The 23656-nt window shown below is 42.4% G+C and overlaps 1 protein-coding gene across 3 annotated transcripts in view; it reads right to left on the bottom strand.

Annotated features, from left to right (window-relative positions):
- Positions 1–23656, bottom strand: part of LOC142213673 (puratrophin-1-like) — a 62128-nt gene that overhangs the window by 14726 nt on the left and 23746 nt on the right. For 2 of the 3 annotated variants that reach the window (XM_075282085.1, XM_075282083.1), the window contains exons 4-13: positions 17818–17997; positions 15247–15370; positions 14982–15075; positions 13747–13833; positions 10923–11039; positions 10661–10759; positions 10191–10342; positions 7988–8126; positions 6749–6871; positions 6474–6665 (exon numbers count right to left, since the gene is read on the bottom strand). In XM_075282085.1, the coding sequence (XP_075138186.1) occupies positions 6474–6665; positions 6749–6871; positions 7988–8126; positions 10191–10342; positions 10661–10759; positions 10923–11039; positions 13747–13833; positions 14982–15075; positions 15247–15370; positions 17818–17997 (1307 nt within the window). The remainder of the gene's footprint in view (positions 1–6473; positions 6666–6748; positions 6872–7987; positions 8127–10190; positions 10343–10660; positions 10760–10922; positions 11040–13746; positions 13834–14981; positions 15076–15246; positions 15371–17817; positions 17998–23656) is intronic. The other variant, XM_075282084.1, reaches the window with a different exon arrangement.

The following is a 23656-nucleotide window of genomic DNA, read 5'->3' on the forward strand; positions in this document are numbered from 1 at the left end:
ATTGACAACTTAAGATTACCATTCCCCACACGTGCCCAACTGGTAACACCCCCTGTCAATGTATACATAAAAAAGGAGCAGAATTGTTAACTCATGGGGAATACAAGTATTTACTAAAACAGACATGTCAGAAGAGCTGCACAGGGCTCTGTAAGCTTTACTTATAGGAAATCAAGAACCTCCTTAAATCTAGCACCCCGATATCCGGGGAATGGTGAAGGATTTATGTCACATATTAATAAAGGCTGGAAACATACATATATGCCATCAGAATACATGTCTGCACCAACAATCCCCACTGAGACCCTCGCTATCAGGACCCTCACTTTCCTATTATTTACTATTGATAAGCTTTTAATGTATCTGAATAGGAGGAGACCACTTCATATCTCACCTCCTCCCCTTTAGATGAATAACAAATACATGGCAAACTGGGGAAACGGATCACATGGTCCATACATGACAAACGGTGTCATCCACACGATACTAAATAAGGCTCCTAATAGCTAATCGTGCCCTAACAACAAATGAAGATGTAGAGTACCCAGGAAAAGGAAGCAGTGGTACTCAAGATATATAGAATAAAATACTAATTTTATTGAGAAATAATAAAACAAAGTATAGAAGAAAAACAAACACTACAAAAAATCTCATAGGAGAAATACAGAAAGCAGGACTCCTCCCCCTCTTAGAGGGCAGTTCTCTGTCTAACACAAAGGTGCAGAATGTCAGGACAAATCTACTGACCTATAGTAGTTGGTAAAGCGGGTAATATTTAGCAGTCACAGCGTCCCCTCCTCCATACACTAGTCACATCTGCTGGGAGGACAGGGCAGAGAGCCTCTTTTATATACGTGAGTTGTGAAGCCGTCTCATGGAAGGGGGCTTGTAGCAGCTGTTGATCACTGAGGTCAACCCCAGCCATCAATGCATCGCTCCTACATCAATAGACACACAGTGTCACCCGGCACAATGCCTTCTCAGGAGCGGTGGGTCAGGGGAGCAATTCCACAGGGACTTGGCCAAGCTCTCTGCAGCTGCTAATGTAGAAGTTCACCCTGTACCAGACAGGTGTATAGAGACAGGTCAACATGGAAGACAAGAACACAATAAAAGGGTGAAGGGTTACTTCATCCACCTGTCACCCAAAATGCAGCTGTCGGATTCTGCTAAAAGCCACAGGTTAGAGTCCACTACAACTAGCCAGTTCAGATGGAAGGGAGTTAACTTGCATCATGCTCTATTTCATGTCACCCTGTGAGTTCCAGCACAATGAGCGATGATTGGAGACGAAGAAGAAGAAGAATCAGGCGTGGTTGGAATTTTAATTCAGCTGAAAGGAATTGGGCAAAAGAGGTCCAAAGAGGGACAGTGGCGTCTCCTCCAAAACCAGAGGGGGAAGGGGATGCAGCACATAATCTAAAATGTCAGGGTTTTGGGAAATAAACTCCTTACCTCTCATGGTAGAGTCTCCCTTTCAGCAGCACAGGTATTTAGGATGTCACCAATGTGGGAGGAAATGGCTAGTTCAACTTCTCCCATATAAAGGCCTTTTCTCTGGGAGCCTCACAAATAATGCCAAGTGCCCTGAAAACACAGGATCGCTTTCCTATTGACTGGTGATCACAGCTGCTACTATATAACCAGATCTGTCTGGGATACACAACGCCTTTATTTTGCTGTCTATTTTTCTACGTACAAGAAAAGAAACCAGAACAAGAATCAAAAGTGGAAACTGCATCCATTCAGAATAATGTCACAAACTTACCCAGTGTAACCTCTATAACTTTCCTATATAGTATTCCTCACCATTGTCCTCAGCGTGCTATCAGACCTCATAATGGTTTGCTTTAAGTTACAATTCTATCCAGTTCATGCAATCCTTTCTGGACTCCAGACCGATACATTTTACCTGCTCTGACAGGAGAGGAATTTATACTGACGTGTTAGTAGCAATGCCTCTGCTTGAGAAGTATTGGGCCCATCAGGTTTACAAAATCTGGATGTAACCAAAAATAATCCCATTTGTGGCAAGAAGAGAACACAAAAATAGAAATAGAAAATGCAACATCTCTTCTGCAGTGTTACAGAATATTAGTTCTGCGAGTCAGGACAGACAATGGTATGGCTGACATTAATACACTGCCCATCACATCAGATTGTCATAACTACTCACATAGAGAAGATAGGAATAAATAAAGCAATAAGATGAGCTGTTCCTCCAGATGTTATTTGCATTGATTGTGAAGTGCCAATTTCCTTGGTTGTAGGAATTACAGAGGACATGCGGTATAATTTAATATTCCACAGGATGTATGAAAAGATGAATCAGTCACCAAGTTTATGATCTGATCTTGCACATAACTAAATAAATTGCAGGCTGACAGAAGATCACAGCTTAGATCTGGTGAGAAAGGGCCATTTGCCGTCACATTTATGCAAGAATTACAGAGCAGTGACTGACAGGTCCACAGACTCTTTAATAAGCCATGACTGTATGCATGCAGGCTATTACCCATCAGACACTTGTCAGTCCACGTTACTGTCAGTTCTGAGTGGAAGGGATTTTAGATTAACCTGGCAGCCAATTATGGATGAAGTTCTAGCAAAAGACGTGTAAGTTATGACAACCCGAGTCTAATTCATATCTATACAGATAAACATGGCCAGACCTAAACATTAGTCAGTACAGAGAACCAAGCGTCACACATATACCTACAACAATTATCATTATGTGAGAACATATGTATATGACTGATATGTAACAATATGTATGAACAACTAGGTGACAACTAGGCGATTGTTGGAGATGTCTTGCAGAGTTCATGCCTTTGGAAAAGGATAATCATAAATCTCACTGAATTTTGGGTTATTCACCCCATGTAAATCTAACCTAATTTGTTCCATCAAATAATCATAGTGAGCCATTGTCCTTGTACTTTGTTATTATCTCTTGCCCTCAAGTTGCATATTACACTCTGCCCTGTGCCTGTAACAAACCACTGGGGGTTGTGGGCTTTGCAGGACCATAAAATTAATCTGAATATCAAAGACAGGTACAGTCTTAGCCATGTAGAGCTTCACATCCAGTGTGGGAATATTGTCATATAAAAAAATCTACACCCACAAAAAGGCTGTATTATATGAACCTCTCCACGCAACCAGCTTTTAGGGTTTTTCAGACACAAGCCTCGATCAGCTCCCCCTTCTGGTTTTCTCATTGGCTCAAGAAGCCCCCACAGCTGCTATAACCCAGCATCAGGGACGTAAAGTGAATTCACATAACACTAGCGTTAACACTTCTAGACAGTTAACAGTGAATCCTAAACATGGATATCACACCCATAGCACAATGTGCAAGACGTAATACTCAGAGCCTGGCACAGACCCAGTAATATTGTACATGGAACAAAACTGCAGCTGGAGAGGGGACCGATATCTCTACATCATTAATATCCAGGGTCACAACCGAAAGAAACCCTACAATAAGCCCTATAATGCCCCAGCACCTCATGTACAGGGCAAGGATTCTGATCAGAACCACCAACCCATTGTTTCACATTGTTGTCACCTGCTGCCTGTATCAATCTGCATCTCAGAGGTGGAAAAATCCAGCACCTGCTGTACCCCCACTCTACAACTATCTATACAAGTGGTAAGAAATATGGGGTCCCTCTTACCTGAATGTCTGTAGACCCCATCTGCCTGTACTCCTTGCAGCCTCTTCTCATAAACTGCAGGAGAAGTAAGCGACTGGCGCCCAGCGCCTGCACCCTACCAAGCCCAGCTATTCACAAGCAAATGTGAGGCAGATGGGCAGCCCCTAGACCCAGTGAAAGGGAGAGGGGGATGGGCCCAGACTGAAGTGTGTGACTGGTGGAAAGGGGGGAACTGACTTCTTGATTAGACCTAGGAAGAGAACAGAAAACCCCCAGACTCAAGTAACAGGGATAAAGGACAGTTCATAAGGAATGTTAAAAGTGACACGGTCACAATTTTTTCCCTGTGCAGACTATAATCATTTACTGGGCATTGTAACACTATAAAGAGCTGGATCACAATGTAGGATAAGATGTTTACCTGCACATCAGGAGGGAAGATTAAGTACACAATGAGACGTCAGCAAGTTCATTCACTATTGAGACCGTAGGCTCTGAGAACAAAGACCTTAACAACAAAAGATGCTGCAACTTTCTATTCTGCTCTGTATTTCAATCCCTTTCTATTTTAAGACATCTGCTTGCTGTCAGTGAAACGGACCATTATTATTTACAGGCTGAAAACTCATCCTGACTCTCACAACTGATAGTTTAGTATGGATACTTTGTGACAAACTATCTTCTTTGATGTAAGTGAGACAAACCTCTTGAGCTGGTATCAACCTGGAGCTCACAGCTGAACCTTTACATGTCACTATGTTTCTATGAATTATTCACAGCCCTGAGAAGTCACAGATCCCCTCTGTCACTAGTTGGGTTACAAACTATGGCTTGATATTTTCTATCTCCTCCCAGGACCGGCTACATGGAGCATTGCACAGCATCAGTCCTTTCTATGAGGGGTGGAATCAGCTGCCACATTCCTTGTGCTCAACCAAAGAAGAGGACTCCCCTTAGGACAGAAATGATAATAATAATGCTGCCTCACAGGTTGTCCCTCCCAACCCTCCATTCATTGTCTTCACAGTCTGAACATAGGCTGCTGTGCAAATTCCAGGGAAACAGCTGTTAATAGCTTAATAGAAACTTCTTTTAATCCTAAAGTGTAGACACATTAAAGCCCTGTGTGGTATGACAGCTCTCCGGCCCCCGCCCGGCCTGTGCTCAGATCCCAGACATCACTGCTTCTACATCTGCTGCGGCTGCTGACCACTACAGATCTTCTCATTGTTTGATGGAGATGAGTACAATATAGTTCTGACAATGTGAGGTGCCAGATTCTTGGACCACAGGGCCACTCCATATACACCTAAGTATATATGCTGCTACCTGCTTTTAGGAGTTAGTGAGATACAGCACACAGAAACAGTCTGCCTTAATATTATTACCATGTTATGATAGATAGGATAGATAGGTTTATCCCAGGCATCCTGTACCTCACTTACTGTAGACTTCCCAACCACATCTGCTACAAGTTTGTTCCAAGTCTCAACTACACAGAAACATACGGTATGTAAAAAAAATAAATGATCAAACATCTGTATTGAATATAGTATTAAAAATATCAAGCGTCAAAACAAATATCAGTATTACCTATCAAAGACATAACATCCCAGATCAGGTTGCGGTATTTTTTGGTCTATATTCATTTTTTCTGATATTTTTTGATATCTTCTGAATTATTTATGGTTATGGTTAAGAAGCTTTGGATGGGTTTAAAACATGTCAGCAGTGTCTTTGAATTTTATGTTTTTTTGAGGTTCATTAAGATTTTTTTCATTAAGTCTATGCAACGACAAATATAAGGAACTATTATGTTGTAAAGAAAAGTGAGGCACAATTGTATACACCACTGCATGTCGGCCTGAAATTCCAGTTGTGGCCAGCAGAGGGATAATTAGAGCAGCTCCGGAGACATCTGATCAGGTAGAAGTTGTTTGGCTCAGAAACTATTACTTCAAATAAGAAATCAGTGCGGTAAGAGGATTCCTATATCCAAGCGAGATTGTACAGTAAAGCCAGGAGAATATAATAAAGAGAGGACGACATTGGAAAAAGAAGCTGCTTGTTCCATGAGTCACAAGACTGAACCCACCACAACATCTGGAGTCACTTATACAATATGTTTATCCTGTGAACCAACCTCAGCCATCAACATCAGTATCTGCCTGTAGTTTTGTGCAGTAATAGAAAAGCTACTGGTATGATGATAAAATATATAGCTACTGTGAGAATGTGGGCTTCCAGCTCCTATGTGAGTGCTCTACAAAGCCAAGCATTCCACATCAACTTCTCCATCTTAGCTATCTCTCTGGAGGTCAACAGCAAAGTTGAAAATGTCATTTCTACATAAAAATCAGTAAAGTTGATGAAGCAGGGCTGCAGTGTAAAGCACTGAGAAATAATAGATCAGTAGCCTCAGTCTCTAATGAGACAAAAGATAGAATTGAGACTACCACATACTTCAACAGACAATTCTAAGGCTTTGTGCACATTAGCACCAGAGCCATTGCAGTGTCCGCCTGAAATTTTAAAAGTTCTGCATGCATAGCTTTTAGTATCGCTTCAGTTTTAAAATGGCAGACATCAGACAGACCAGTAGTCAAAGGTGTCTGTCAGGCTCCTTATGTCAACGCTATATTAGCAATCCGCCTGTCCGTTATTCTGGTCTGCCAATGTTCTAGAACAACTGACAACCGAAGCTAATGTGAATGTAGCGTAAGTTGGACTCACTGACTCACTAGTTACTAACCCAATAGTGCGCACAACAAACAGCAACAATAGGTAGTGACGTACAAGTAATTATTCACTGACCTTATCAAAGAACTGATAGAGTCTGACTGTCTTCTCCAGTCTGCTCCTGCACTCCTCAATTCTCCTGGAGAAGTTGTCCACTTTCTCTTTATACTTCTGTAACCTAGCCATGTATTTCTGAACTTCAGGAGAGGACAGGTTCTGCCATCGCTCCATTGTCTGGAGCAGTTCCTGACCCCGTCTGCAGTACTCCTAGAACACACAGGAACCAATTGTGAGTGGTCCAAGCCTACAATTAATATAATATAGACAATAGGGGGTTTGCTGTCACTTACACATGCGACACCATCAAATTCCCTAAAGTGCCTCTGCGTCTGAAGAAGAACCTCTAGAGAATCTTCTAGGACACTGCACTCCTCAAGTAACCGCTGGCCAACATTCTCTATCCACCCGCTGACCTTAAGGAAAGAAAAGGACAAATAACAAGGGTCAAAAACCATATGATTTCCAATGTTTACACATATTTTATGTCCATCCCATATTACAGAAATTTTATGCTATGTCATCAGTATGTGATGGCCCCCATGCTGCTATAATCTGTAAACCGTATACACATTGCCCAAAGTGGTACCGAGGAACTGCACATACATCTATATGGTTTCCAGCACCCAGATACACTAATCAGTGCAGGGTTCAGGTGCTGAACCCCATCAAATCAGATATTGGGGCATGCGATTATGACCTAAATCAAAATTCCAATTAACTAAACATTTTAGCTTGAAGACAATTAATGAATGATTATTTTAGGACACTCTCCTTTTTACATACCATGTCCCTATTTAAATGCCATGGCACTGAATCCTGGTTACAGTTATTCACATATCACGACTGGTATAAGTTAGTGACATATCATTTAGCCAGTGGTACAGTGACACAGGATGGCATGGAAGAAAGATTATTGAAATAATAAATATCAGCAAATTAACAAATTTAATTTCCTGTCTATACGTTATCAATTTCCAAAAACAAATGGAATCTTGGGCATTCGCTTAAAGGAATTTTTGTGTATTAGCAAGACATCACGGAGGGTAAGTTCACACAGAGTTTTTTGGTCAGGGTTTGAGACCGTATCCGCCTCAAAACCCTGACCAAAAAGGGCTCCCAGAAAAAAAGAAGCAAGATGTTCATTCTTCAGGCCGAGTCGCCTCGCGATTCGGCTTGAAGACACAAGACGCACCCTCCTCCAGACTAGGCCCATTCATTGGGCCTAATCCAGAGCAGAGTGCACGGCTGGATGCCTATGCAGTGCACTGGCTTTCAGTCGCGGCTACCCGGTTTTGCCGCCTCAGGTTCCGATTCAAAAAAACCCGTGTGAACTTACCCTCAAAGTACAAAAAAACTTCAAGAAAGCATCAAGCAGTCCATATCCTACAGAAAGGCGGCCATACACAAAACAGAAGTAGACTCATGGTCATTTAAACTGGCCATACATGTTCAATGAGACCAGCAAAGGGTGAGAAATCTTTCAATGAATGCTACAAGCCCTCCACACAGTTCTGCAATTCAATGCTTACCTCCTGAAACCGTTCTTCAAAAGCTTGAAATTCAATGACCAACTCCATCTCCTGTATGCGCTGGTTAGACAATCTTACAAGGGTGTGCACACCTTCATCCACTTGGTTATACAGCTCTGCTGCAATGTCCACGGCTTCCCTAAATGAAACATCCAAAGGTCATATTCAGCACCATGGGTCAAGCGGTGCTCCTTTATAATGAATAGGCAGACTCCAGGCAAAGGTAATCTAATCATAAACTGTGTAATAATATTCAGGTGACCATAATAAATATAACTGTTTCTGTAAATAAGATTTGTATGAACATAACATTCAGATGTCGGATACTATGATTTTACAGATATAAGCGACACTACAGTAGATGCTGCTCATCTCTTCACCTGTCATAGGTCACTTACAAAAAGTTCATTCCCATGTGGCAACCACTAAGAAACTGACATCTAATGTTCTCTCACTCATGAAAAAGAAGTACTGCAGCAGATGGGGCACATTGCTATATAATATGCACTTCAGAAACACTAAGTTAGTTAGTAGATAGAGGGCTGCACACCCGGTGGGATTGTGTAAGCAGTTCACACATGTAGAACATAAAATTACACCGCTGCCGACCTTCCTAAAGGAAAAGTGGAGGGCTTTTTATATTAATCTATGGCCGAGCAGAAAACTTTTGCAGTAGTTGTCATGTGCATTATAAAATATAACTGATAAAAGAAATTTAGGAGTAACCCTGTGCAGTGATGTGTATTTGGTGACCCTACAGGCATCAATGGCAATGTTACAGAACATGTTTGTATTTCAGCCACACGCAGTGGGAACAGAACCTAACACTCTTTCCCTAGTGATTTCCCTGCATGGAGGTCACTCAGATACAGGGAAGAAATTATAGGCCCCCCACATCCCTCTCAGGATGTAGTGATATAGCTCTACTGCCTAATGTTATTGTGAAGAGGATCTGGTGCCAGATGACAGAGTGAATATCGGGAAAACATTTCACAATTCCAACAGCTTCAATCGAATTCCAGACACGGCGCAGTGATCCAAAGTGGCTGGAAAAAACCCCGCCAAGCCAGGACCTTACTGGCAGATAACCCCCAGTCCCAGCTTCCTCCCACAAACACCTACATTATCAGCAACGGCTGCTGTTACATTGTGGCTGTAACACTTCCACTGCCAGAAATATTTTTTGTTCCCGTTTATATAAATAAAGATTACTCCTCGTATCTTGAACAGTTTTCAAACCTTCTCTTTTTCTTTTCAAGCCTTTTGTTTCAACATCCTCAATACTTCCAAGATCTCTATTTACCGCCAGTTGAGGAATATAGTTGTATTAATCCATAGACTGAAATCCTGGCCTGGCTCAATATTTTGCACAGCTGAACACTACCAGTGTATGGAAGCTAGTCAATCCTTTCGGAGCTGAAGACCTCAATGAGGATTATCAGAAGAGGAATCTCTTACTATTCAATTGTGACAAACCATCAGCAGCAAATACTATGTACAGGTTTTCTGTCCCTGTTTGTTAACAAGAATAAAACCACCACCCAAAATGAGAGCCCCCTGTAGTGAGTGAGTATCACCAGCTTTACTTAAAGAGGACCTTTCATCAGATCGGGCACAGGCAGTTTTATATACTGCTGGAAAGCTGACAGTGCGCTGAATTCAGCGCACTATCGGCTTTCCCGATATGTGCCCGGTGTAAAGCGCTATCGGTCCTGGTACCGTAGCGCTTTACAGTCAGAAGGGCGTTTCAGAAACTTAGCTAGGAACGTCCTTCTGCCTCGTGGCGCCTATCACGCTGTACTGTGGAGCGGGGAGGAACGCCCCCTCCCTCTCCTGATAATACTCGTCTATGGACAAGCACTGTGAGCAGAGGGAGGGGGCGTTCCTCCCTGCTCCACAGTACAGCGCGATAGGCGCCGCGAGGCAGAAGGACGTTCCTGGCTAAGTGTCAGAAACGCCCTTCTGACACTAAAGCGCTACGGTCCCGGGACCGATAGCGCTTTACACCGGGCACAGATCGAGAAAGCCGACAGTGTGCTGAATTCAGTGCACTGTCAGTTTTCCAGCAGTATATAGAACTGCATGTTCCCGATCTGATGAAAGGTCCTCTTTAATTCGACTGCTACATAATCTAAAGGGCAGTCATGACCCTGATCATTTTAACTCACTTTTCCCACAATACTCTTCAACTGTGTCACAATACCTATAATCCTCTGTGAGAGTTACACATGACTCCTCCTTCCTCAGTCTGGCCAAAACAGCGCCCCCTTCTGTCTGCAGTGTCACTAGTCTTGTGTCTTCCAGCACTGCCTTCATCAACTGTCCAAAACGTGTCAGCTGCAGACTGGCCTCCTGCCATAAGGAAGACAAATCACATTACATGAGAATCTAAAAGCACAGGGTGGCAAATACCTTATCTGCTAAAAGCAGTCTGGACAATTCTCCATAAACTACATATACCCCTCTCCTTTCCTCACTGTGATATGATGTATGAACATTGCACTGTAACAAACCCCCAGCTGTTAAGTGTGCATGGGTTTGCAGTTCCTGGATGTTTCCATTTTATGGCTAGTAGATTTTTGTAACACAACTGAGACTTCCTAATCTGTTGTATTGGGTATGGTCATTTACACTGTAGGGATCACCCCCCTCAAAAAGCTGTGTATTCCTTACCTCAGAAATACTGGGCAGAGAGCTGATATGCATGTTCTGGATGGCATTGTTCAGAAACATGGAGCCATCACGACAGCTGTCTTGCAAGCTCTCCAACTTCTACATCAAGAGAAAAAATCCCAACATATTGAAAAAGCATGTGCACAAGCAGCCCGCCACCTGATAGTGAGTGTGCTCTCACTGGATTCAGCGTAAGCCACGTGAGGTTCATGGTGGCGGCTGGCACTATAAATTTACACCAAAGTCCAGGGCTGTTACTCACCATGCGGAATGTCAGCCAGTCCTGGTGACAATATGGGAATGTTCCATTAAATGTGGGTGGGAGCTGTGAGGCCTCGATGTGCTTGTGCAGAGACTTTGCTGATGTGAGAACATCAAACTATGTAGAACAATAAAGCAGTAAATAAGTAAAACATATGGAATGACACCGCAAATGAATTTCACAAAGGCAAACTGCAACTTTCTGATAAACTTTGTATTTTAATTTCTCACCATTCTTGTTTGTATGTGGCTGGAAACCAACACACTTCATACAGCTATTGTACCCAGTATTGTGCAAGCTAAACACATCAGTACCTCACACCTCTCCTCTACTGATAAAATGGATTAATACAGGCTGAAGTTTTAGGTTAGGTCACAAGACTGACTTTGCATCTGATATTGAGGAGGATTGTCTTGCATGAGAGGCAGCGACACGTGCTTCTTTTTATAGGATGCTGCTCAATCTTTCTGCAACTTCAGCAATAGAATCTGCAGCAAAAGGCTCAGGCTTTTTAACCCCATCGTGACTGTATAATCAACAAGCAAAGATGGTAGAAGACCTTCTCAAATTCTCTCCATATTATGTGTGTGAACCTAGCCTAAGCTGTTTTATCCAGATAGAATAGAAGTGTGCTGAACCTTCATCTATGAGAAGTATTAGGTCTCTGCAGGTTTTCAACCCCTGGATGTAAACATGAATGCTTACTTTCATGGATAATAAACCAAAGTATTAAAATAAGGAAGAGAAATCCAAAGTATATTAAAAAGATGCAAAACTTTTCATGAAACACTAACTAGAATTAATTTACAGTACATTATCCAGACAATTGCTTTAAACTATGTTCACATCTTAGTACATTTGATTTTATAGAGAAAAGCACAGCTTAAAGGGGTTGTCCAGTCACATTTTTAATTTTTTAAATTTTTTTAAATCGGACAGGGCAATGAAAAAAATCATACTCACCTTTCCCTAATGTGCCGCTGCCTCCCAGCGTGGTTTGATCCTCCCGCTCTGTTTTTGTCTTTCAGAAGAAGTCCCCACCGCACGTGACCGCTGAGGCCAATTAGCAGCCTCAGTGAAGGGCACATGACATCACTACCTGTGACATCCCGGGGTCTCTTCCTGGTGTTGCTAATTGGCCTCAGCAGTTACAATCAATGGCTTCAGCGGGAGGGATTTGGGACGTCACAGTCAGCATGCAGTTTCACCTTGAGAAGGCACTGGAGCAGCAGGATCGGACCCCGCTATGAGGATACCAAAGCACCAGGGACAGGCATGTATGATTTTTATATATTTATTTATTTGTTTAACCTCCCCTGGCCTATTTTAAAATCTCTTTAACAATCCATTCCCTGCACTCACAAAGCTTTATTACTAACAAATAAGCTAGTCCCATGGAATCCTGATAATTACATTTGCAAAAACCAATGGAGAAGTCTCTTCTGCCTCTCTCACTGATGCTCTGACTTTGTTCACATGACTGACTCTGCTCTACTCTATGGGCCTGCAGCCGGAGTAGAGCAAGGTAGTCAGGTTCCAGGGGACCAGTATACATATTTTCTAATGGTACGGTCTGGATGGGATGCTTTATTTTACCTTGCATGACCCCCTTTAAAGTACCCCAATGCCCTTCATTTGGACTACACAGCTGTAGTTCATATACATATATATGAAACACACAGAAAGTCCTTACTTTTTTCAGTGTGCATTGGGGCTGCAGCAAGAGTCCAGGAAATAGCTGCTTATATAAATCATCATAACTGCGGCTTAACTCACCAAGGGTCAGGGGTCAGCGCCCAACATTGTTCTCTGTTATTTTGCCCTAATGAGCCAAGAACAGGATCTGTTTATGAAAGCCTTTAAATTAGCTGGTGGAAGCGGCAGCCTGTCAGGGGCTCTTCACTCGGCTTTTGTGGAAGCTGGACACAAGGAAGAGGTCAGGCGCAAAGCTATGCTAATCTTAACCCCCATGTGGCCTCTAGGGATATGAGCGGGTGTATGCAGCACACTTCAGAGGGGACTCCCATATGCTCTGTCACAATTAAATCAGACAATACTGATGGAAAAATTGGATTTTAAGATAATTATTGAAACTCTTTAAATAAACAACCCTGACTGTCATGACTGGGTTTGTACTGACCAGAATTAGACAGAATTCATGCATATAATCCGGCACTACAATCCAGGACTGCACTACTGTGTGCATATTACATATATAATATATACAACTATTCATAAAGCTTACGTTCTCCAAGGGGCCAGAACAAAGGACATTTTGGACTATCAGAGACAAATTTTTCAATGGGTAAACCACAAACAAAAGCAGAGTGTAGTATCCCTGCAGTAAGCTTCCCTCCTCTTTCTTCTGCAGCCTGTACCTTCAGGCCAGCATCTATGCTAATGCATCATGGTGTCCTAAACACTGGCCCAATGCTTACTTGTCAGCTACAGCCTCGCTATCTGCTGATACTAAGTAAAGAATAAACATTACCCTGACAGAAGGCTGGTTCAGACTTCCAGGTAAAGTCCTGATTATCCAGCAATGGGACTATTTTTGCCTCATGCCGACTTACCAGGACGTCCAGACCACTAGGTACTGGATTGCCAGTCTTCTATTATACACATGCATGTTTACATGAAATATGTGGGCTGTTACCATGGGGGATACTAATATTTTACATCCCTTCCATAAGTACTAAGGAGATGCAATACCTACGCAAAGCCAGTGCCCTCTCCTTCAGACAACCTGCACCACCAAACAATTTTCACAAAACATAATATTCAACGTGGATAATATGTTGCCACTAAGGCTGACGCTCATCACCTGCACTCCATGTGGTCTCTCAGAAGACAGGACAAGATCTTTCTCTGTCACAAGTAATACTCCATGGATAGAATGGGGAATAGTGTCCTGGAAAAGAGTAGTGGGACATATTTATTACAGCAGCTCTACTACCCTAAATCAGTCCAAACACAGGTTAGAACCATCATTATTCTGACATCTGATACTATGTTTATCTGTGTTGGGGAAACTAATACCAGAAGAATGGAAACATTGGTCTGTCTAATGACTGACACAAACAGATCCCGAGGGACCTCACAAGCTATAATGCGGCCTGTCAGCTGCCCATCAGGTGTTTGGGTTTTTATTCCCCTGAAGATAGAATGGTATATTAAACTGACCATATACAGGTACATTAACTGTGTATTGGCCAAATCTACCAATTTCATCAGAGAGGACTAGCCATCAAATGGTGTATGTGTATCTAAACTGCTGATAGCTATCTAAGGCTAGATTCACATCTGTACAGAAACCACCAAAGAGCAACAGAGAGAAAAGTCCTGCACGGAGGACTTTTCTCTCTGCTATTTTCAGTATTAAAACAGTGGAAACCCAATGGACACCTGGTGGACCCTATAACATAGTCCATGAGGTCCGCAGGTGTTCAGGTGTCTGTTTTGGTGGAGAGCAGGTGTAAACGTAGCCTAAAGTGTATGACTAGCTGCAGGCTATGTTATCACTGAACAGGTATAGAGTGGGAGAGCCACAGATTAGAAATCACTACATCACATAACATAATAGCAACATACAGCAGCTGTCAGAGAGTCTTCCTGCCTTGTAGAGTGTTGCATTGTTTGTGAGCTTTGTTTTATTATTGACATGGGCTGACAACAGATGGAGAGTACCAGGCAATGAATGACAGGAAGACCTCTGGGCATCAGTCTCATCGATTGTACACAGGGCTCCTGCAGATCACTGCCTTCTCAGCACGGTTATGTAGTGCTTTTTACTAAGCTGACCACAGGAATAAACAGTCCCTATGATCCTATGAAATAAACTTTTACATCTAAAGTACTAGAAGTTATCACAATTATGACAAGATGATGTGAGGTACCCACAAAACCTTTCAAGGTGCCCATAATCTTCATGGTCCCATTAATATATTCCACAAAAAAAATTATGATGCTGAGCGCAATCTTAAAGTAGCAAACGTATTGGTTAATATGGAAAACAACTACTGATAAATCTATACATACAACAATTAAACTGTCAGATACCTGAACTATATGAATGGCTTTGAATAAGGCTGGCACTGGAGAGCACCTTCTAGCGTCCACCAGCAGGGTAAGCCCCAGAGATCTGCAATCTCTCCTGGGAAAAGAATAGATAGTCAGTGACACTATGCAAATAATATTACGGCCATAAAATGGTCAAACCCTTCAAATGTACATCTTTGTGTACTATCCAGGATGTAATGTCATGTGGACTGCTCAGACACAGAGGGGCAATATATAAAATCCAGACATGAGGTCATGCTTTTACCGTACAGTGCTGTAGAAGTACAATAGGAGGCGCCCCAGTTCAAAGGCGTTGCAGTGCGGGTTTAACCAGCATGTGTCGCGAGTGTTGATTATCACCAGAGCACGTCCACTCCTGTCTCGTGTTCCTAAAAACATATATATGAAGAGTTATAGCTTTTGTAGAAATGAGGTTACTTGGACAACTGATTTGTATTTCTGGCTACTAGTTTTAGGGTTCTTGTGCTGTCTAACACTAGATTCACATTAGCGTTCGGGTTTCCATGCTTCGGGTCTGCTTGGACTATCTACTTAATAATCAGTTACACACAAAAATAGACTATAATGGAGTCCACCGGGTCCTTCTTGGGGTCAGTTCACATGGGGTTTTTTGGACCGGATTCTAACGCGGAATCCACCTCAGAATCCGGCTCCAAAAAACGCCTCCCATTGACTTCAATAGGAGCCATTCACTTCTTTTTTTCCGCTAGCGGTTTCTTCCCGCATGCAGGGGAAAAAAGTGAGTTGCCCTATCATGCCGCAGAAACCGAGGCTGAATCAGCCGCAGGCGTCCGCAGCGTGACACTCCCTTCCGACTAGGCCCATTCATTTGGGCCTAATCTGGAGTGGAATTCCACGATAGTCGCGGCTAGCCGCGGAAGGCGTTTTTTGGAGTGGATTCTGAGGCGGATTCTCGCTTCAAAAATCTGCTCCAAAAAACCCCATGTGAACTTACCCTAACATTACTTTTCTCTCCCAACGATGTTAAGTGGAATGGGGACAGAATCTCATGCAGAGACACAAACGCTAGTGTGAACCTTGCATTAGCCGCATGTTCTAAAACTGTCTGTACAGAAAAATTTCGAGATGGATATTTGATACAAAAAAGGTATTGTAGGGCATTGTAGAGTAAGAAAAGGTTCCAGATGGGGTGGTTACCATTTAAGGTGAAGGCCCCAGGTTTCGGCTATAGGAACTACTAGGGAAAAGAACCATCCCATATTCCTACAATACATAGTGAACCACAAACAAAAAAACAAACCAAAAAATAATCAGTGGGGAAGACAGACAAAAGGGAAGGCTGAAGGGAAAAAGAGGGAAGGGAGAGATCATAAATCCACTAGGGTACAGTAGGTGTCCCATGACAACCAAATAGCATCAAAGACTACTACTGTGTTATTCAGGTTAGCAGTCATGAGTTCTAGGGTACGAATATTCTTAACCTGAGCAATAAAGTCAGGGATTGGAAGGGGCAAGATTTTCTCCAGTGGAAGGCTATGAGGGACTTAGCCACAGTACAGAGAAAGAGCTTAGCTGATTTCTTTCCTAACTGCTTAGGTGGAAAGTTGAGCAAGTAAAGCAAGCTGTCCAGTGGGACCTTCTGCAAAAAGAGGTTGTCCATGATAGTCTTGACCCCTCTCCTATAACCTTGTATCAAGGGGCAGTCACAGAAGATATGCAATAGAGAGTCCAGGGATGAGGAGAAAATGGCAGGCATTGTGGGGTAGAGGAAGTGGAGCAGGGCAGGAGGGTGATACCAATGCATAAGGCTCTTATACTGCACTTCCCAAAAGGTCACACATGTGGAGGATTTGGACGTTGACCATAGGGTTATCTGCTGCAGTTATCTGCAAGGGACAGTAGTGATGGCAGCTGTGGACCTCATCTGACACTCGCCTACACATCCCTCAGCCCTGGAATAGTGGTAAGAGGACAACAGACTTGTTGGTTTATAGATAATGTTAGTTGGACAACTATGTATTCTATGGGATGATTAGTTTTGTTTTAATGTGTTTTTATTCACAGTAAGAATCAATAACGTTATAGTATTGCATCACCTTTTGGTGTTTTATCTTAACAATGAAATACCCCCATAGCTACTTCTGCACTTTGAATGCTGTCACATGGTGCACAATGTGGTACTGTAGCTACACTCTAGAATGGGGCTGTTAATACTTTCAGTTAAAGAGGCTTTCTGGGACTTTTAAACTGATGACATATGTTTTGGGGTAAGTCATCATCTGAAGATCTGTCGGGGTGGCGGCTAACATCCAGGATCCCCACAGATCAGATAGAAGTGGCCCCTTCACTCCCTGAGCAGCAATTCTGCTTTACAAGCCATGTGACATGACATTCATCAGTCACATGACCTGATCAAAGTGCAGGGCCATTCAAGTGAATGGGCCAAACCGCGATACCAAGCACAGCCGCTGCACAAATGTACAGAGCTGTGCTTGGTAAGTACTGAAGAAGCTGCAGTCTCTTCAAACAATGGATTGGCCTGCTGATCTTTAATCGAAAACCTATCCTAAGGAAAATCCTTTTATGTAAATTAAAGCACTAATTGATTATGGACTTTCCCTTGTTACTGTCTGTGCAGGATTGCAAGTTATGCTGCAGCCAGTAATAAGCAAAATCCCATATTTGATTAATGCTTTTAGTTAAGTGAAAACACCGATGGCCCTGTCCCCGAGTGCAACTAGAGGACCATATGGTACATTGTATGGCAGCACTCTGAGTCTGCCAGGCTGTAAATTCATCAGCTGAACACATTCCCTATATTCTCATTAATAACCATTATACAGTACCAGCTCACCAGGCACATAGACCACACCGCTCATCAGAACCTCCACATTAACATCCCTGATCCGCCAAGGATGGGTGTCACTCTCGCTTTTCTTACAGGGACCTGGGGAACTCAAGTAATGTGGCCATAATGATGACGCATCTCTCTCAGGGTGTATTTCTGGTATCTTCTCCTGGTTACTGCTCTGTCCTGTAAAATAGAGGTATTCAAGATTATGATATTCCTAGAAAAAGGCTTCTAAAATATTAAAAAAAACAATAATAATAATAATAATAATAATAATTTGACGACTATATTCTATAGTTTTAGATACAAGTGTAATTTTTAAAAATGGAGGAATTTTGAATACATGATGTTACTTATGTAATACTAAGTCTGTATAAGAAATAAGAAAGTTGCTGTATTTTGTTGGAAACAGTCAGCAAGCTTGCATATAGACCCCTAACAGCTTACCTGAGCTCTATTGGGTAAAAAACAAAACAGTAATACAAACCTCTCTCTTGTCCTGAATGTGAAGCTGACGGCGCTTAGCTAAACTAATACATGGTAACAAAGTTTCGGCTGACATATACTAAGTTTCGATGGGGGTTTTGCCTCTGAATCCAAATGACAGTATACTCACTCACAGGCAGAAAGCAGAGATTGTGAAAATGGTGAGACCAAATGTATATACAAACACAAAGCTTTACTTATCACAGACAAAGCCTTTAAATATCTGACCATCACCATCCGAGTTATAGAGGAATAAGACACAATCCTATCCATAAACAGACATATAACACTCAACATTGCAACTTCATAACCTTCAGTGAAGCCATGAAGACATGTTTGCTTGCAAGAGTCCAGGCACAATGTAGAATCACTCACTGCAAACCGTATCAACCTCAGCAACAAAAATACAAAAGAAATATAAAAACTGAATATCTAAACTTAAAGTTAATAGTCTGGAAATAAAACCTCTCTTTCCACAATCACAACACTGACATAAACACTGTAAACTTTCTACACCTGGCTGACACTGGTGCTGGCCTTGTTACAAGAGAGTTCTGATACACTGTAACAAGAGGTGCAGTAGTGTGAGGGTCCTCACACACCTAAATGGAGTGCTGCACAGACTGTGCACTTTTTAGCTGTAAGAATTTTAGGGTACAATCAGTTGCAGTAACTGGGGAAAAATGGGATTAAAGGGGGACAAAAAAGAATTGGAAATACTACATGGTTTCCCTGCAGTTTGTCAGGGTTATGTGGTTATTACATGTAAAACATGTCATATAAATGTGTTTCACCTGTAATCGTGCGGCGAAACAACTCATCACAAATCCACAGCAAGAATGCATGTATATTTCAGATGGAGTATTATCCGTTTCTATGTGCGAATACACTTACTGGTTAAATCTTGTATGAACCACAAAAAAACTAAATTGTTAATTCTACTAATATTATAAATGTGACGCTGGGTTCACACCACTGTTCGGGTCTCCACTTTCAGTTTCCGTCTTCTGCATGCAGAAGACGGAAACCTGTCATGCCAAGTCCGGCCGTGAGCGCCGGTGAGCGTTTTATGCTCTCTGTGGCGAAACCATTTTTTTTAAACCGGACACAGAGTACTGCATGTCCGACTGGTTAAAAAAAAATAAAAAATTTTGCCGCGCAGAGCATAAAATGCTCACCGGCGCTCACAGCCGGACACTTTTCAAACCCATTCAAAATCTCAGGTTCTGATAAAGCCAGGTTTGGTATCTCTCTATGTAATCATTCAGTTAACCCTCAGTGGTTTCTGTACATACATTTGCATATTATCTGATCTGCTCCAGGCAGTGCTGACACACTAAATGGGAAAACACCTTTAATCCAAATTGGCAGTTTGCTACTTTTAAACATGCCTGGAAAAAATTCTAAGACAACGAGAACTATGAAGGAAGCCAGAAGTCAACAGAGTTCTCCTCAAGCGGAGCTGAGGGGGATCATCGACATCAACAATACATTCATCATATGATTTCCCAGCGAAATGATCAAAACAATCATAAGGCACAGCGCAAGGAACGAGTTCAGCGGCAGGCCATCTTCACAGCTACTGAAACGCCAGAGCAGGTGGATCATCAACGCCAACAACACGCTCAATATATGGCGTCCAAGCGAGCATGGTGCGAGGAACAATTTTAGCGGCAGGCCAGCATGAGAGCTGCCGATACGCCGGAGAAGGCGGATCATCAACGCTAACAACACGGTCATTGTATGGCGTCCCAGCGAGCTGCTGAGATGCCGGAACAATCACAGGCACGTCGGGAGGAACAAGTTCAGCAGCAGGACAGCTTAAGAGCTGCCGAAACGCCAGAGCAGACAAACCATTTACGGCAGCAATTTGCTGAATATAGGCAGATCATCGACACCAACAACCCGAAGATGACGTCGCGCGCAGAGGCTAGTTCACTATAAAACCAAATATAGTCTTGTCTCGTACTCAGCACGACTAGGTGTTCAGGCACCCTCAGTTGGGCTTCGTCAAGATACAGTTCAGCCTCTGGATGTCAATACCATATCAAGCTTTCCATTCACTGACAGCAAACAAAGCTCTTAAAAAATACACACAAAATATAATCAAGTATATTATTCTACAAAATTATTGTGTAACTTATTATGCAAGTGTTTAGAACTTTATAGGATTGAGGATTAAGGTTTATTCTTAGTTTTTGCTAAATTCTCCAAGTGCAAACAGAATGACACATAATGCAGAAATTCAGGAACTTGGCATAGCCGCACCCACTGGGTGACACATTAAACCTGCTGCCTGATGACACAATGGCATGAAGGGACTGTGACCTTTTCACCGATGGGTGACTAATACGGTGTATATACAATAAGGAGCCCCCTCCTTACAATAAATGGAACGTTATAGGAGCCCAAGACCCACTCACATCCCTTAGACGTTCAGGAAATGCAGTGCACAGGAAGGACAGGAGTCAGTTATGTGCGCATGGGATATTTTAGGTTGGATACAGGAGGGAGATAGTTAATCCCGTGTGTGCTGACACATCTCAGGATCAAATGACTTCTCCCATTGATACCAGGCAGAATCACACACAGTTGGAGGGAACTTTAGTGAACAATGAAAGCAGAGCTCCTCCCTGTCTGCTAAATGATCCCAATGGTTCCCAACCACAACCCCAGGATGGCGAGCAGCAGACACAAGGGTTAATTATTGGGAAATTCCAGCAGAACTCAAATTTCTTCAATCTACCTTTACTCTGAGAGTTGGGGAAATCAGTCTAGTTGTAGGGTACAAGGTAAAAACCACCTACCGACTTGAAGGGGACTAAGACATGACCCAAGACATGTGAAAAGAAGGTCACTAAATGCTCCCCAATAGAAGAACTGCAAAAAGCGATATAACTTGAACTTTCTCTGAGCAGGGGCGTAACTACCAAGGGTAGCTGTGGTAGCGGCTGCCACCGGGCCCAGGGCATTATGGAGCCTGGTGGCAGCTGCAACTCCTGCAGATTTTTTTTTTTTTTGTTGATAGGTCGTTACCTGCTGGAGTGGGGAGGGGAGCTGTTTGTTTTTGGTCTGGGGGGGTTGCAGGGACCCCCTGTCAAACGTTCACCTTGGGGCCCCGCCATTCCTAGTTACGCCACAGTGTCTGAGATCACCATTATACACACGCAAATATATATATGTATATATATATATATATATATATATATATATATATATATGCCTATACACACAGAACGAATGCAGCAAAAGATTTAGGCAGGTATGGTTAAAATGCTGCAATTTAAGCTTTTGGAAATGGAAGTGTTAATAGTTCATTTTTGTCTATTAACAGAATGCAAGGTGATTAAACAAAAGAGAAAACTAACTCACAAAGGTATTTGGTGTGATCTAGGTCCTTTGCCTTCAAAACAGCATTAATTCTTCTAGGTTCACCTTCAGACAGTTTTTGAAGGAACTTAGGGAGGTTGTTCCAAACATCTTGGAGAACTAAGCACATCTGTGGATGGAGACTTGCTCAGAACCTTCTGTCTATTCATGTAATCCCAGACAGACTTAATGATGATGAGAACAGGGCTCTTTGGAGGCCATATTATTGCTTGGAGGACTCCTCCTCCAAAGGGTGGACACACGAAATACTGATATGATTTCTCTTTTGTTCATTCACTTGGTCTTGCTAATTGACAAAGATACAGAGCTCACTATGTACATTTTTTCAGTATGTCTTTGGAATATGGGAGGAAATCCACGCAAACATGGGGAGAACATACAAACTCCTTGCAGATGTTGTCCTTGGCAGAATTTGAACCCAGGACTCCAGCACTGCAAGGCTACAGTGCTAACCACTGAGCCACTGTGTTGCCTTTAACTCTTTTATTTTTGAAAGCATTCTTTGTCTGTAGCATGCATATATAAGTCACACACACCTACATATACTTACACACACGCCAGTGGTACTCAAACTAAAGTATTCTGGGATATGTTACTGTAACACTAAGGCTACGTTCAGATGGCGGAAACTGAAGTGTAATTTGAGGTGGACATTCCTCTCCACTTTCCACCTCCAGCTTTCTGCCACCAATTAGGATAAGATAAATGGGTATCATCAGTGAGGAGTCTCGAGTCGCATAACCTGTGGCAGAACCAAGCACAGAATCTGCGTCAAGTTCGAGTAGGACACTTATTTTTTCAGCATCCTACTATGATCTCTGCCTCTCGTTGTTTCCAGGGAGAAATCTGCTGCAGATTTTGAGGCGGAATGTAAAAGTTATTTCTATGGTATGACATCAGAAAATCTAAAATACTCGCAGCTGTCCTTCACACTTCCCATATGAACACAATATCCTGACCTCTCCTAAAACAGGAAACAAGCACATGCATAGGATATGTCGGAAATGAGGAATTACTTGGGAGAATCTGCACACAAGATAAAATAAAACATTGTATCACTGGAATTCCAGTATGGATCCCTGCAAACAAGACCATATATAGGTTATACCCCCTATATATGAGTATATATGAGCCTATAGCCTATATAGGGTCCAGGTATAGCACATGTTCTAGACATCGAACGCCTTTAGCCCTGTCATACAGTCACCAGACTGATAGTACAAAGGGTTTTTGCAACTCTATAGACTTCCCCACAGATCAAACATCATATATGTACTCATTTGAAACAAATAGGCATATTGAAATATTTTGCAAGATCTGAAACATTTTCCTATACAGTAAATACTTGCACAATTGCAGTTTGGTTGGCACATTTTTTGACCATTTGTTAACCAGGAAAGTGTAGGTGACAACTCCCTAGAGCAGAGATTCCCAATAAAGGGGTACTGTGGCACCCAGAGATGCCTTGGAAATCTACCAGAGGGCCACAACCCCATTGTTGGGAAGATGACTGTTTGCCTTCATGTGCCCTTAGTTCATCTTTGTCTATTGGTAACCATTATTTGGTAGAGGTGTCCTGAGTCTGACAAAGTTGAGAAACACTGCCCTAGAAGCAAGAAGATTTTCAGTGCTTGATGTCAGTCAACAGGCTGATTTATAGATGCCAATGGAACCCAAAGAGGTGTTGCTATCCTCCAAAGGGAGTCTGTCATCAGCGTGAAGCATAATAAACCAGCGACACAGTTAGATTGGTCAGGCTCAGCTGAATGTAACTCATTTTTCCATGACGATTTATGTCAAGATATTCATTTATTTCACAATATGCAAATAAGCAGTTTGGAGCACTGAGGGCGGTCTGGAGCTGTTCTTGGTGCTCCAGACTGTTCATTTATATAATATGAGATAAATTAGTTTCTTGGCAACAAAAGCACAAGTTTTCATGGGTAGAAGGGCGTTATATTTAGGA

Source organism: Leptodactylus fuscus, chromosome 7 (assembly GCF_031893055.1).
Source record: "Leptodactylus fuscus isolate aLepFus1 chromosome 7, aLepFus1.hap2, whole genome shotgun sequence".
NCBI classification, from domain to species: domain Eukaryota; kingdom Metazoa; phylum Chordata; class Amphibia; order Anura; family Leptodactylidae; genus Leptodactylus; species Leptodactylus fuscus.